This window comes from Pelobates fuscus, chromosome 4 (assembly GCF_036172605.1).
Source record: "Pelobates fuscus isolate aPelFus1 chromosome 4, aPelFus1.pri, whole genome shotgun sequence".
In the NCBI taxonomy this organism is placed as follows: domain Eukaryota; kingdom Metazoa; phylum Chordata; class Amphibia; order Anura; family Pelobatidae; genus Pelobates; species Pelobates fuscus.
In genome coordinates, this window is record NC_086320.1 from 370,758,917 (window position 1) to 370,776,286 (window position 17,370).

The 17,370-nt window shown below is 40.1% G+C and overlaps 1 protein-coding gene across 3 annotated transcripts in view; it reads right to left on the reverse strand.

Annotated features, from left to right (window-relative positions):
- The window catches only part of LOC134609180 (sodium channel protein type 4 subunit alpha-like), a 362,813-nt gene that overhangs the window by 205,255 nt on the left and 140,188 nt on the right, over positions 1 to 17,370 (reverse strand). For all 3 annotated transcript variants that reach the window (XM_063452713.1, XM_063452712.1, XM_063452711.1), the window contains one exon: positions 16,183 to 16,566. In XM_063452713.1, coding sequence (XP_063308783.1) covers positions 16,183 to 16,566 — 384 coding nt within the window. The remainder of the gene's footprint in view (positions 1 to 16,182; positions 16,567 to 17,370) is intronic.

The following is a 17,370-nucleotide window of genomic DNA, read 5'->3' on the forward strand; positions in this document are numbered from 1 at the left end:
ATAAAAAATAAAGCCACTGAAATCCTGGTATTAAAGACAGATTGACACAGACTGCCTATCAGATACACGGAACCATTGCACTATTTTACAGTGGTTATGGTGCAAAGACTCCTGGAGTGCCGGGCCTCTGGATTTTGTCAAACAGTTTTCAAGCACAAATTCAAATACATTTACAGACAAAAAGTGCTGAAAACTGAAAACATTTTCCCTAGAATACAAAATTCTGTTTTCATTAACAACCAGTTTTAGTGAATAGCCCTGTAATGTATATTAATCTAATTATTCCCAAATTTAGAACAAAAGCACTTACTGTAGCCTTTTGTTAGCAGTAAATGAAATTAATAACTTCTGTCTAAATGCAGAAAATTAGTTTGTTGCAAAATTTCTTATTGTCAGTATGTACCAACGTGCACATTGCACACAGCGTTTTATTAAGCGAGCAGAAAGTGATACAGTGTTGCCGAGCAGATAGTGGTACAGTGTTGCAGAGCAGAGAGTGATACAGTGTTGCAGAGCAGAGAGTGATACAGTGTTGCCGAGCAGACAGTGGTACAGTGTTGCCGAGCAGACAGTGATACAGTGTTGCCGAGCAGACAGTGATACAGTGTTGCTGAGCAGACAGTGATACAGTGTTGCCGAGCAGACAGTGCTACAGTGTTGCTGTGCAGACTGTGGTACAGTGTTGCTGTGCAGACTGTGGTACAGTGTTGCGAAGCAGACAGTGATACAGTGTTGAAGAGCAGAAAGTAATACAGTGTTGCCGAGCAAACTTCTTGCCACAAGACACCCCCAGGGATGTACTCACACACTTGCACTACTTCCATGTTAAGGAAGATATCCTACAAGCAACGAAGAATGCTTGAGACATACCCCAGAAATCTAAATCTAAATATCAAGCTGTTTGCAGACCTCTCTACCACTACGGTCCAAAAGCCCAATGAATTCAAAGAAGCCACCGAAATGCTGCAACAGAACAACATTCCATACAGATGGGGTTACCCGATTCGGCTGCTGATCCGGAGAAACGGAATCGAGTTCGCTAAACATGCAGAATAGCCGGATAACTGACCGAGCTTTGAACACCAGTCCATCAAATAGATAGATACGCACACATATTAGGCTCATCTTGATGATATAACTTCTAGCCTCTCATGTATAGATCCCACGCTTACCGTATGTACCACCTAGCTGGTGCACTGGGCACTGTATATCATTACTGTCTTTGTTGTTTATACTGAAAATGTTGTTTTATGCATCCAAGTACAGGGACACATCACTTAAAGACATACCACGTCAAGCTCTTATGGCCTCCCTGCTAGATGTCACAATAGGAACCCTAACACGATCACTCTGAGCCACCCGGAGGGGTAGATACTTGCGCTTGAGAGCAGGGTATCACACTACTCCCGCAGATAATTATAATATTGGGCAGATGTTAGTTGAAGTTCAGGTGAAATGCACAATCTGGTATAAGTACTCCTACTATGAAAATATACAGCCATAATGTTAAGGGGCTGAATACCCCAGTTAAGAGATATTGCCTAACCAGAGACCTTTGCAAGGCCCATCCCGAAATAGTGTGCCTGCAGGAAACACATTTTAAACAGGAAAGACCGCTGGCGCAAACATTGTACCCGTTCAAATATTACGGAACATCCAATTCTAAAACAAAAGGGCTATCCATCCCGATTAGTCGAGATGTATCCTACAAACCAATCTATGACCTCATAGATGACCATTTTGTTTTGCGAAATCAGTAATCTTGAATATACCATCGTAAACCTCTATGCTCCCAATACCGATAAGAGTAATTTTAAACACAAAGTCATTGCTAAACGTTTGCCAGTCCGCAGGGGAATAACTATCCTATGCGGTGACTTTAGCCATATTCTTGACCCAACAAGGGACTCCACCACACCATCCAATACACCTCGCTTTTCTACACTCACGCGAGAGTGCACATTGCGGGTGCGCCTATTGCGTGACCATGACCATTATGACGCTTGGAGGGTTCCCCATCCTGAAAAGAAGGACTTCACCTTCTTTTCCCCTGTCCACAACACCTACTCACACATTGACGGGTTCGTCATTCCAGGTACGCACCTCAACCAACTAGCCTCATGCACCATTGGTACCATCTCCTGGTCGGACTAAGTATCGCTGTCATTAGATCTAAAAGATGCTTACGATTATAAGAATCGAAGTCTGTGGAGACTGAATGAAACTCTGTTGCACAATGTGTTGTTCTGCCCAGACCTCACTAAAGACATATCTAAGTACTTCATTCAAAACCAAACAGAGATCACCCTTGAAACACTGTGGCTGGCTAACAAACTAGTCATTAGAGGGCTTATGATACAGAAAGCCAGCACATTAAAAAAAAATCACTGGCCAAAATGCGGGACCTGCTGGGACAATTATACCGCCTTAATAAGCAAAACCAATTATCCCCATCCCAGTCGCTGAAAGCTCAAATCATGGAGCACTTAACCATTATCAGAGAGCACGATCTCGCAAAGGTGGGTTATGGCCTTCGTAAGCTCAAAGACACCCACTATATCCAGGGAAATAGAGCTGGCAAGTTGCTAGCCGGGTGATTAGCACATAGACAAACAAACACCAAACTCAACTACATTTTAACGCAAACAGGAGAGAAGAGGGTAACCCCCAGAGACAGCAGTGATGTATTTGCAGACTATTACGAGTCCCTCTTCAATTTAAGTAAAGAACCGACAACACCCCAGCCTTCACCCGCACAAATTGAGGAGTAACTGGGCGGTGTGTACCTGCCGACCCTATCACTAGAGCAATTTGATGGTCTGCAAGCCCCTATAACTGAAGGGGAGGTGTTACAAGCTATCTCCCGCCTCCCGGTAAATAAAGCTCCAGGCCCAGATGGGTTTTCCAACACGTACTACAAGACATTTGCACACACTCTGGCGCCTCACCTTGCCTAAAGACATGTTGATGGCCCACATTGTCACACTGCCCAAACCAGGGAAACCACCCACGAGTAGCCAAAATGTCCAACCCATATCACTCCTAAACACGGACACAAAACTATACGCAAAAATACAGGCAGCATGGCTGAACAAAATTCTCCCCTCCCTGATACATGACAACCAGGTGGGATTCACTCAGGGCAGGCAAGGGACCGACAATACGCAGAAGGTCATTAGTCTAATACACAGTTTACACAAAACGGAACAAGGAGGCCTATTGATTTCTCTAGATGCTGAAAAAGCATTCGACGACTCAACCTTTGCTTGGTTGATAACCTATGTACACTGCTAGACCCTGCAAAACCAAAGCACATGTCTAAATTCAAGGAAATATGTGTCAGCACCTCTCCCCCAAAGAAAACCATGTCCCAATGATACAATCGGCTGAATAGAGCTGTAACACAACCGATGGAAGCAACCAAAATGGCCTGGCATTGAGAGTTGGTATACACCATAGAAAACCGGGATTGGGAAGGGCATGTATGGCACATAAGGGATTCACGGCATGCATTTCCCACCTAGAACTTCAGGGTAAGATACTATACCGCAAGTACTTAGTAGCAGACAAAATACACAGAATGTGGCTGATATCCAGTAGCACGTGCTGGAGGTGTGGGTGTGCAATAGAAACTATGCTACACGTTTGGTGGTCATGCCACGCGCTCCAACCCTTCTGGGCTAACACAGCAAATGTATTGCAAAAAGTACTTCCTACACCCTAACTAGATACCCCACAAGTATGTCTCTTGTTCATGTTCACGGAGTGCCTCACGAAGTGCACAAGGATCATCATTTACCATACTTTAATACCCGCAAACTTACTAATATCCAGATTATGGAAAAAAAAGAAAAGAAAAAACATCAGTAGAATACCTCATTAAACAGGTAGATCTAAACTGGTCATATGAACTCATGGCCGTTAAACAGTTCAGTACACGCAAGACAACCCAAGATGCACATACAGAATGGGTAGAGAATATAAGATTCGGGGGGGGGGGGAGGAGGAATAAATAAATTAAAAATACAAATTTAAAAAATAGCAACTACGGTTCTCACAGCCCTGAAGGAGAACACACCCTTTCAATTTGAGAGCATGTCCCTATCGTTCTATGCCGACCATTCAAGCAGCACCCTGGCCTGGCGAAGATCATTGAAGCCGCTCACCACCCTGCTCCAGCAGCACGGAATTCAATATCGCTGGCGCCCGGCTCGAACACTAACCATACAGAAGGGGAACAACTCGTACACCATCCACGACCTACAGGGCTCGGCGGCACTGCTGAAAGACATGGGCCTACCCCCGGACTCACTAACTAGGCAGGAGAACCAACTAGCACCACAAGTGACCCACAACTGGGACCCAGCGAGGAGCACTCCGTTTGTCCCAAGACATAAAACACGGGACTCATACGCTGCTGTCACCACATGATTCAAGACTCATGCAGCCCAAAGGGCACTGTTTCCCTAGTTTGCATTGTTTCCATGTTTACTAGCTTAATATAAGCCGCTGCACACTGTTGACTCACAAGTCGCAACACCACTGACCTCTACCAGCCCACATAGGCTTGGACATCCCCCGATGGCCAAGGTGATGATTGATCGCCCCAAACACACCACCTCCCTAGACCCACCTACGCCCCATCAGCGCCGCAACCTGGCGGCAACATTAGGGCTAAAAGCTCCCTGAATGTCCATTCAATTTACCTGGCAGAGCAGCACACGGCGAACCACCCACTTCTTACAGGTGGAGCTCCCCATACAAAGGACGTAGGCAGCCAGACTCACCCCCTTTAAGAGAACAGGACGCAGAAGCTGATCCCCAGCCCACAAACGACCCCTACTCAGGTACCACCTCATGGCCGAAGCTGCACAGATCCCATCTACCCCACCGACGGTACATCACCCACGACCAGACACACTACTGACACGCTTGACACTCTCACTAAGCATACTCACGCTGTACAGGATACACCCGGCTAACATACCCACAACGGCACTAGCTATAGACCCCAAAGTGTATCTTATGACCCCACACGAGTTGACGTTTTGTCTCATTATTATAAAAAAATTGCTACCACCCAAAGCCATTCTATAGACTTACCTAGTTGTTTTTTCGATATGCTTGACCAAGCTGTTGTGGCTGATAAGCTCAAATGTAACACTATGCACGATGAAAAATAAAGAATTTAAAGAATAAAAAATAGCAACAGGGTTATTTGTAATAGCCACCTAGTCAGCCACTTAGAAATATAGTCTCTGTCTACTCTACACAAAGGTTCCACGCAGACAGGGACACTTTCTCTACCGACATAACAATTAGGCTGATGAAACTTCGGTGTCTAATTGGTGCTATGTATGTAAAATTGTTGACCAAGCTGGTGTAAGTGATTTAACATATTGTGATGTACTGCTGTAACTTATTATGCTTGGAACGTAAGAGCGATGTAAGTGTCCCCCATACCCTTCCTGTATCCCTTCTTCTTGCTTTCTGTCCCCCCCACCCTCCTATTTTTTGACGCACATAAATCCAATAAACTTCAAATTGGAAAAAAAACACTGAATTAAAAAATCCTGAAATATTCGCAAAATTGCAACTGTACCAGCTCACGTGCTTTTTAACACAGTATGCTCAAAAAAAATGTGATTGTCACCCATTAAAACTGCTAGAAAGAAAATTCACGTTATCATCTATGAATTCATTTATGTGTCTAGGAACCTTCGGTACCATGGCGTCCCAATTGAAGTGACCAACCTAGCAGCATAAAGTGACATCTTGAGTTCATGCTTCTGTACGGAATGCTGTGTCACAGCCAGTCCAAGTATGACTGGAAGACAAATTTGTCCCTCACAAACACTGTGTAAGTCAGAAGCAATTTTAATTTGTTTCCTAGTTCTAAAAAGAGAATGTGTTTGATTCTCTCCAATGTTGCAGTAAATCATTAATTAATAATGTAGAATTTTCTCTAACGGAACACTTCAAGCACTATAACCACTATCGCACACTTCATTACACTTCTCTTCCACCCCCCAGTGTAGGAAGTCAAATTGTTTGCTATCAGTTTGACACATTACCTGTGGTGCACAAGGTGATGGTCATTTCCTCCTGCAAGTAGCCGCCAGTAGCTCCCACAAGCTGAGCCTTGTCAACTGATCTCTGTTAGCTAATGAGATAAGCCCTGCACTGCCAGGCTAGCTCAGACTAGAAGGCATCCAACTCTCAATCCAGAAAGCCGATGGTGCCAGCGAACCTCAAGTAAGTTGTCATGCCAATAGCAGATGGTTTGACTAAATACACTGGAGGGTGTCACCAGGGTCAGGAGCTGAATACAGAGGCTGAATACAGAGGTCAGGAGCTGAATACAGAGACCAGGAGCTGAATACGTTGGATACAGAGCGACAGGAGCTGAATACGGACCTCAGAATGAAGATGGCACCTCGCACAATGGAGAGCTTCAGGTAAGTAAATCTCCATTTAGCTTCCTCCCAGCCCCTGCAATAAACTAGGCATAATGAGGTTTTGCTAAATATGCCCAATCAGAGCCACCATCAGGGGGTGACAACTATGATGGTTGTCACGCGCCCAGTGGTCCTGAGGGGCCAGGACTGCACTGCTAATGCTCTGCGTGTACGAGCCCCCGGCCCGTCAAGGTGCATACATATATAGAAACATAGAATGTGACGGCAGATAAGAACCATTCGGCCCATCTAGTCTACCCAACATGCGAGTACAGCTATATATATATGCCTCTACGGGCCCTGCTGGCTTCACTCTCACCTTCCGCTCCGGCACTCTCGCGAGCTGTGGCTATAAAGCGTTGCTGCGGGTTGCCATGACAATGCTCCGCGGCACGCAATGCATGCCGGGCTTGCGACAGAAGTAGAGCCGAGAGAGGGAAAATAAAAACTGCAGGGCCCCTCTTTGCTGGCCCATCCAGCCGAGCCACTGACCGATCCACCAGGGAATCCAGTGTCCCCCCTCCCTGGCTACAGGTAAGAGGCAAGAAGGGGGGGGAAATACATTTTTTTAAATTAATACAATTATACAAAAAATTATACAAAAAAAAATTAAAACTTAAAAAAGAAAAGAAAAAAAAAATACCCTCACTGCATTTAGAAACATAGAATCATAGAATGTGATGGCAGATAAGAACCATTCGGCCCCATGTGGGTAGGCTCACAGGTGGGCATGTGGGGCCCCAGAATTTCCAATGGCTATCCTGATGCCAATATCTGAAAAGGACAGTCAATCTAACATGGACTTTCCAATAAAAACCTTTTTATATTTATTACTTTTGTTTTGAGACCATGTCAGATTTTTCCGGTGCAAGCGAGTTCGAATAGTTTTTTTTCAGGAGTTTAAAATATGACTCACTTGTTTCTTTTTACAGTTTTGAGCAGAAATATTGACTTTTAGCATTTTCAAGCCAGTCATTTGCAAGATCTCCTGCAGAGAGTGGGATGGGGACTTAGAAAACGAAAAGAAGCACTTAATAACCACTTGGACAATGGTGACAGTTTTACAATTTCAAATAGAAATGGAAAACAAAAAAAAACAGTAACAAAACAAAAAGAACTCTTCCGAGTAGAAATGGTCAGTATGCTTTGGACATGCTGCCGGCCACTGATGGCTACCACAGGACACCTTGAGGCTCTTTACATTCCATGACACTCAGAAAGACTGAGATACCAGGAAAGGCATCATGAAAGATGCCACTCACTGGGTGCCAATGCAGGACCCACTGCTCGAGGCAGACTCTGAAACAATTGTTACAAGACGTAAGGTTATTCAGTAAAATATGAATAGCGGGGAAATCAAAGCAAAAAGAATAACAGAGCTGTCTTGGAGAATTTTTTCAATTTGATTATTATTGATTAACACTATAATCTCCTACTAAAAAAGTGAATATTGCACTGACATATTATCGCACCCAATAATAAAAAAATAAAATAAAACGTAAGCAGCAATCCTATTAAGAACAGTAGCCCAAAACACTCTTAAATCAAACACTACATATAAGAGGTGTGCTGTGCTTTAAATTTCAATACTCAGTGTTTGTGGTAATCCCATACAAAAATATTTCTATACATGAAAATATTCATAACAAAGTGCTTTTCAATCACGAATCAAACTGTGCTGTGACTTTAAATCCACACTTGACTGTGTTATAGATTCCACCAGACAGAGAAAATATATTTACAGACACTCACAACTAATAATGAATCCACTCAGATGGTACATAAATGGGGAGAAAAAAAAAAGACACAAAATATATAGTGCAATAATAAATCGATTCACTCACAAACATCGAGCAGGTGAAGACTGCTCAGGCTATTAAGGCTCCAAACATCTAGCTCACATGCAATGTTGTAACTTAATATTCCAGATGTCAAATGATCGGTGGGCAGCAATGAAGATTGATAAATGTATTCGACACAAAGAAATACATTCAAATAGTGAACAATAAACCCCAATTGGCTCTGCACAGTTTGTTGGCAATGTATTCGATATCGAGGCTCTTGACTCCAGCATTACCGGCAGCTGGAGACACTATTTGAATTTATTTCTTTGTGTCCAAAAAATATATCTATCCTCATTGCTGCCCACCGAACATTCGACATTTGGGATATTAAGTTACGAAATCGCATGGGAGCTGTATGTTTGGAGTCTATTAGGCTGAGCTGCCTTCACTTGCTCGATGTTTGTGAGTGAATTGGTTTATTATAAGAATTTCATTATATTAATACAAAACCATATTACACTATATATATATTTTTTTTCCCCATTTATGCACCATCTGAGTGGACTCATTGTTTGTTGTGAGTGTCTGTAAGTTATTTCTTTTGACAGTAGAAATTTATAACACACTTAAAGCGGTATTGTCACTTTTTGGGGACTTTGCCGAATTCATAAAATCACCTATGGTGACATCGCTGCTGGTTGGAGGGGAGGAGGCGTGTAGGTAAAGATGAGTTTACTATTTGGCCCATAATATACTTCAACCTCACCACCAACAGGTAATTGTCAGGACATATGCAGCCCTCACGGGACTGATAGAGCCTAAACTAGCTCTAGAAACGGAAACTATATGGATGTAGATGCTAAATAATACAGGGGCTGGATATATAATGTATATGTAGCGTACAGGGCTTAAATACATAGTGTCTCTGTGACACAAATAGTGTGTTTTACATCAAAATTTACATCATAACCATTAATATTATAAATATTAATATTTAATATCCCATTATAAAGCGCTGCAGAATTTGTTGACACTATATAAAAACAACAATAACCAAAACCAAAAAATGTAATTTAAAACAAAATAAAATCTGCAACGTTTTTTAGTTCACCTGAATTTGTTACAATTCTCCACCAGGCGTTAGCATTAAGCTTAATGCGAAATAAAATCAGTGATTATTATCTATTATTTTTCACGTTTATAAAAACCCATTCAGGCACCTTTATACAATCACGCATTGAGCCATAAATAAAAATAAAGGAATAATACGACTATTATTCTCGGTTTGTTCTGGTAGCATTTTTCTGTGCAGAACTTTTTCATTTTCCATTCTGATTGTTATCCGGCTTTTTTATGCTTTCATCTAAATATATAAACATGTCTTTGATGTCTCTGCTGATATCTCAACAGCTCTATAACAACTGAGCAAAATCGCATCACCCGACCATGGTCCTCACATCAACAAATCCGCAGCGGTTTTGTAGTATTTCAACATCTTTTATTGTGTTTCCATGGAAAAAATAACCTCCATTATACAAATCGCGGGTGTCAACATATATCCTGGAACCATACCTATAATGGAAGATCTCCTGCTTAGCTTTGTATTTCATGTGCTGGATTTACCCTGGTATATAGCAGCTAACAGTGACAATAGGGTAAATGAGATTGGTGTGTTGCTTGTAATTGTGGCACATCAAGTGAGAGTTCAATGGGTGTTTCTTTAAGGCCAGAGTAGCCAAAATGAAAGAATATCTGACTTTGAGAAATTTTCCATTTTAGTTGTTTTGACCTTAAATGTAAAATTCACTTTGCATTCCATGCATCCCAACTGTCCTGAATTCAGCTTGACAGTCCCGATTTTCGGGTCCTGGCCTGCCTTAGTCCCCTGATGACACCAGGGGACTGCCTCCTCCAAGGGGAACAATAGAAATGCCCACTCTATGATTATGGCACTAGGAATTAGCAAAATCTCAGCAACATCATCTGAGTCATTAAAACCATTGTTTTAGTGATACTCTTGTAGATTGAATCAGTATTGGAAACCTACTTTACATCACAGAAGTCGAGCATAGTACATCACCAATTGTCCTGGTATTATTCCAGTTGTCTGTATTCGGATTTAGAATAAAATACTTGTGTTTGAAACTTTTATTTTATAAACATATGGTCTGGAAACTTAATGAAACTCATTCAAATGTAGAAAAGGCAATTACATTGTTCAATACTGTATCTCCGTTATCACCTCCATTATCTAGGTTCGACTTAAATAGTGTCCATTCGTCGTGACACTGCAGAGAGACCATTGGCCACTATGCAGGCATAAAGAGGATGCTATGTGAGTTACGTGCATTAGATATAATGTGCTTATGCAAAATCCATAAAAAGACATTACAGGTACTACCGGCCAGTCGCTTTGTTTGATGGCGCCATTGTTATTTCAATACCAAACTTCAGGTTCCAGAAAGCATTAGTTGCCGTCCTAGCAGAGCACACTATTGTACATTGCACCTACCTGGGCAACTTGGTAAGATGTACAAGTTGAACTTGGTAAGATGTTTAAGCTGAACTTGGTAAGATGTATAAGTTGAACTTGGTAAGATGTATACGTTGAACTTGGTAAGATGTATAAGCTGAACTTGGTAAGATGTATATGGTGAACTTGGTGATATGTATATATAGCGTACAGGGCAAAGTTGAGCTTGATAAGATGTACAAGTTGAACTTGGTAAGATGTTTAAGCTGAACTTGGTAAGATGTATAAGCTGAACTTGGTAAGATGTATATGGTGAACTTGGTGATATGTATATATAGCGTACAGGGCAAAGTTGAGCTTGATAAGATGTACAAGTTGAACTTGGTAAGATGTATAATTTGAACTGGGTAAGATGTACAAGTTGAACTTGGTAAGATGTATAAGTTGAGCTTGGTAAGATGTATATGGTGAATGGTAAGATGTATAAGTTGGACTTTCGAATATGTATATATAGCGTACAGGGCCAAGTTGAGCTCAGTAAGATGTATAAGTTGAGCTTGGTAAGATGTATAAGTTGAACTTGTAAGATGAATAAGTTGAGCTTGGTAAGATGTATTAGCTGAACTCGGTAAGATGTATAAGTTGAGCTTGGTAAGATGTATATGGTGAATGGTAAGATGTATAAGTTGGACTTGGGAATATGTATATATAGCGTACAGGGCCAAGTTGAGCTCAGTAAGATGTATAAGTTGAGCTTGGTAAGATGTATAAGTTGAACTTGTAAGATGAATAAGTTGAGCTTGGTAAGATGTATTAGCTGAACTCGGTAAGATGTATAAGTTGAGCTTGGTAAGATGTATATGGTGAATGGTAAGATGTATAAGTTGGACTTGGGAATATGTATATATAGCGTACAGGGCCAAGTTGAGCTCAGTAAGATGTATAAGTTGAACTTGGTAAGATGTATAAGTTGAGCTTGGTAAGATGTATGAGCTGAACTCGGTAAGATGTATAAGTTGAACCTTGTAAGATGTATAAGTTGAACTTGGTAAGATGTATAAGTTTAACTTGGTAAGATGTATAAGTTGAGCTTGGTAAGATGTATGAGCTGAACTCGGTAAGATGTATAAGCTGAACTTGGTAAGATGTATAAGCTGAACTTGGTAAGATGTATAAGTTGAACTTTGTAAGATGTATAAGCTGAACTCGGTAAGATGTATAAGCTGAACTTGGTAAGATGTATACGTTGAACTTGGTAAGATGTATAAGTTGAACTTGGTAAGATGTATAAGTTGAACTTGGTAAGATGTTTAAGCTGAACTTTGTAAGATGTATAAGCTGAACTTGGTAAGATGTATGAGCTGAACTCGGTAAGATGTATAAGCTGAACTTGGTAAGATGTATACGTTGAACTTGGTAAGATGTATAAGTTGAACTTGGTAAGATGTTTAAGCTGAACTTTGTAAGATGTATAAGCTGAACTTGGTAAGATGTATAAGCTGAACTTGGTAAGATGTATACATTGAGGTCATACTCTGTCTATGAGAGATTTGTGTTTTTTCTCAGTAAAAATGTGAGTTCTGTATAAAAGCATTTTTTGGGAAAATATCTACTGGAGCAATCATCATAGAAACAAATTAAATGTCCATATTGCTGCACTTTTACAGATTTGCCCCAAATGTCTCTTTACACGGTACCTAGCATACCACAGATATTAATACACAGAGTGCTTGGCAGTTAATACTGGGTCATTGCTTAGAAATTGTTTTTTACAATTCGGGTTTGTCCATAATTCCCCTTTACATTTCTTTTTGCACTAATAACCTTAAAGTTCTCTGGCAACATCAGAATTAGCAAACAGGCCAGGAGTTATGGTCTAACAACTAACAAAAGGCCAATTTGAAAAACAGTCAACAAAGAAATATGAAAAGCCAACCTTTCAGTATAGAAGTTATATAGTAACAGCTAGCAGCTGGTTGATAATTATGGGAAATGTAGTCCAACACCAGAAGCAGGTCTTTGTGTATGCATATATGCAATCACTTGCTGCTCAATATAGATTAAGATGAGCATCACATTGTTAAAATCTACAGAGACACAGCTTTGACTCTATTGGCTTTCTAAGTTTGTATTGAGTAGTCTTACGATCCATGTCCGTAATATCTTCATCAGTAACAATCTTGCAGGAGTATAAAGAGAAATACATGTAAACCACTCAATAATGCCTAAAATAGACAGCCGCAAAAACCTCAGGGAGCAGAGTATAGCCAAAATCAAACATGAGACTTGAAATGTGGCATGAGAAATTGGATGGAGTTGGATTTTGTTACATTAAACAAACAAGTGATTCCTGTTACTCGGTGTGTTTCTTTGACAATTGCATTGTCTTGTTCCATGGGTGTTTAAGAAGTGTCCCCAAAGTCAGGAGGCAAATATTTGATTGATGCATTCACTTAGGACATGTTTCTACATAACAGAGTCTTATTTAATCGAAACAGACACAGACGACGATCTGCTCTGAAAATGAAACTATTTGTTTCTGTAGAGTTGTAACAATGTTTTATACTGAGCGGTACTAAATTGGCAATAGGGGGAGCTCTAACGACTACAATTAGATGCCATCTTAACTCATTGATAGCACAGTTGCCAAGTCATGCCAATATTAGACTTTATTATACACTGTAAGAAATGGTCACAGGACAGACATTATCAAAAGTGCTACAGATGCCAGGTCACTCTGTGTGGTTTTTCTGCTGATAATTTTTCAGATGACGTATTGCATGTAATCAACACTTCTCGCACTTACTGCGATGGTGATAAAGTAAATGAAGTCACTGCTCAAATCTCAATCATAAACTGTATTAAAGTGCATTACATGTGCACAAAACACAGGAAGTCAGAGTTCTCTCTACAAGTAAACGGCAAATACTTTGTGAAGACAATAATAACTGAAGGCATTTATTTTTAACCAGTATCACATCACTGGGAGTATTATTGCTGTGGAGCTCTGTTATTCACTCAGACACATTACTGGCAGTATTATTACTGTGCAGCTCTGTTATACACTCAGACACATTACTGGGAGTATTATTGCTGTGGAGGTCTGTTATACACTCAGACACATTACTGGGAGTATTATTGATGTGGAGCTCTGTTATACACTCAGACACATTACTGGGAGTATTATTGCTGTGGAGCTCTGTTATACACTCAGACACATTACTGGGAGTATTATTGCTGTGGAGCTCTGTTATACACTCAGACACATTACTGGGAGTATTATTGCTGTGGAGCTCTGTTATACACCCAGACACATTACTGGGAGTATTATTGCTGTGGAGCTCTGTTACACACTCAGACACATTACTGGGAGTATTATTGTTGTGGAGCTCTGTTATACACTCAGACACATTACTGGGAGTATTATTGCTGTGGAGCTCTGTTACACACTCAGACACATTACTGGGAGTAGTATTGCTGTGGAGCTCTGTTATATACTCACACACATTACTGGGAGTATTATTGCTGTGGAGCTCTGTTATACACTCAGACACATTACTGGGAGTATTATTGCTGTGGAGCTCTGTTATACACTCAGACACATTACTGGGAGTATTATTACTGTGGAGCTCTGTTATACACTCAGACACATTACTGGGAGTATTATTGCTGGGGAGCTCACTTATACACTCAGACACATTACTGGGAGTATTATTGCTGTGGAGCTCTGTTATACACTCAGACACATTACTGGGAGTATTATTACTGTGGAGCTCTGTTATACACTCAGACACATTACTGGGAGTATTATTACTGTGGAGCTCTGTTATACACTCAGACACATTACTGGGAGTATTATTGCTGGGGAGCTCACTTATACACTCAGACACATTACTGGGAGTATTATTGCTGTGGAGCTCTGTTATACACTCAGACACATTACTGGGAGTATTATTGCTGTGGAGCTCTGTTATACACTCAGACACACCAACAATAAGGAGCTCATAGAAAAGAGGGACATTAAGAGAGAAAAGAGGGACTTGGGCCCAAAATAGTGATTGTCCCTCCACAATATGGACACTTGGGGGGGGGATCGATACACCATTAACTAACAGTCATATATGCATTTATCCGGTCAATGTTCAATTTCTTATACTTTCCCTGTTACAATGTTCTGTGTCACATTTTATATATTCAGTCTCTTTGCTTAGTTTAAATCATGGGTGCCAACACTGACCACCTCAACCTGGAGGAAAAAAAAGTTAAAAACTCCTGTTCTAAATCATTCTGAATTACTGCTCTCTCCCGTACAATGGTTAATCTTATGCTTACCTCATTAATTCACATGCATCTCCAACTTCTCAACGTACATCTATTCTCTTACTTAGTGATCGATTAATTTTCACTACTAATGTCATTCTTTTCTAACTCAACTCTACTCTTCCCAAATCCTGACTCTCTTTAAAACTACAGCACACGTTACAATAATTAACCTCAACTTGACTGCCATATTGATTTATCCCTACTAATATCCATAACCATAACACCTAATACACTTCCTTTTGTTCAGAATTCCGCATTGCTTGACGTTTTGTCTTCTGAAAATCATCCAGTCACCATCTACTCAATATCTGTTCTTCATCTCACACATTGTTAATATTATCGGCATTCATGTATCACTGACATATCCCATAGCACTTTGCACGGTTAATGTGGTGATATAACAGAATAAAAAAAACAAGGAACCAATTATTACAAGTGCTAACAAGAAACAATTTGTTATTGTCTACTCTGTGTCAGTTTCAATCTAGAGGAGGTAAGGTATAAACATGGGGGATACGATTAAAGAAGTACAGTTTAAAGGTCGGAGAGTGACGTGGTCAGTAGAGCCACTGATTATGGCTTTGATTTTAAATTTTTAGATATGCTTTTCAAAAGACGTAATATTTTTGGAATAGCTTTTAAAATGATTTTTTTTTTAAATATTTTGATAGAGTGATGTTCTTTTTTATGTATGTTTTTAAAAAAAAATATTTTGATAGATTTTGGCAAAAATCATTTTAAAAGTCTATCCAAAAATATTAAACCGAAGAGTTAGAGCGTGAGCGAACCAGTGGAGGATCTGGTTTTGAACATCTATTGTCTCAACTACAATCCATCTGCTGTGCGTGAAAGCCTGCAACGCAAAACAATACTCAAAGACTACAAATCAGCTGCTATGTATTATTAATATCATGTAAAAATATCTAATTATAGATATTAAAAAATTCTATTATTAACTCATTGATAATGGTCTTGTTTGTTTTGTATATGACACCCGCTCTTGCAACGTAAACTCACCCACTGCCACCATGTATCAGAGTAATTCAAGCCGTGTTCTAACAATAGAAGGCTAGTCAAGGTTGTTTGTTTACAATTGTTCTTTGTAGAAGTTAACAGAATTTTTTTTTTTTTTAATGGTACTTACATTTTCTTCAGCTCCAGTTTTTTCCAAGATAACAGACGGCAACAGTAATCCACCAGGGGATGACGGGTTAGAAAATGTCCCAGTTCCACCAACCAGTGACACAACTCCGTTACAATCCACGGAACTATTCCTTTTACCATTCTGAGTATAACCAGGTGTGTTAGGATAAGAAATTGGACTAGTTTGACTCTGAGTGCTTTGTCGTCTTCCTGTGCGGGGAACCAACAGGGATCCTCTGTGGGGATCACTTGCATTGCTCACTTCATCATCGGCAAAATCAGTCTCTGAGCAAATATCCCTTCCTCGGAAGCGGAAATTAAATATGCTCCCTTGGCTTATCCTCCGTTTTCCAGAACTTGGGCCAAACCCAATTCCAAGCAGAGACTGCAAGTAAAATTATGGATAAAGTCATAAAAAAATGGAGATTTGACTATATTTGCTAATATCTAAAGATACTTTAAACTGACACAATTATTGTGCAGTTACAAAATAAAACTACTGCTTGAAACAAGGTAAAATGTTTAGGGATATCTGTAAATCTTAACCTATACGGAAATTGTAAAATTGTTCTATGAACAATTTAAATTAAAATAAAAAGTTGCCATGTGTCAGATCGAAGCCATTTTTTATGTATTTTATTTTTATAATTTTGAAGCTATTGCCCTCACACATGATAAAAAAAAGACAAATAATTATATTTCTGTGCAGAAAGTAGTGTCATTAACAAAATATAATATCTGCACTTGCCTGTTGCTGGTAGGCTCACAATTGAGAAGTATATCATTAGCACTGTTTGTTAGTGACGGTGCTGTTTTAAGAAACAGACTCCATGATAGTGCTGAGACAGCTGCTAAAATCTGAGAATGTTCTATTTAATCTGATCCAAATTAGTTCCAACATATAGGTGCAGAAAGAAATGGGATTTGTTTCTCTTGAGTCACTAGAGCAGTGGCTACTTCCTGTCGAACAGGTGCTACACAAAGTATTATTTGCTCAGATGAGTGATTTATAGACTAACGTGGACACCAAACAGACATTTCAGTGCTGATGGTTTTCACTGCCAGGTGAGTGGGTAACGCATTTCTCTCCACTTATAAAGGAAAAATGTCAAATAACTATAGGTGGCACATCTTTAGGAGAGTATTTTTTATCACGTAACAATGAAGCCCCATAACACACCACTAGCGT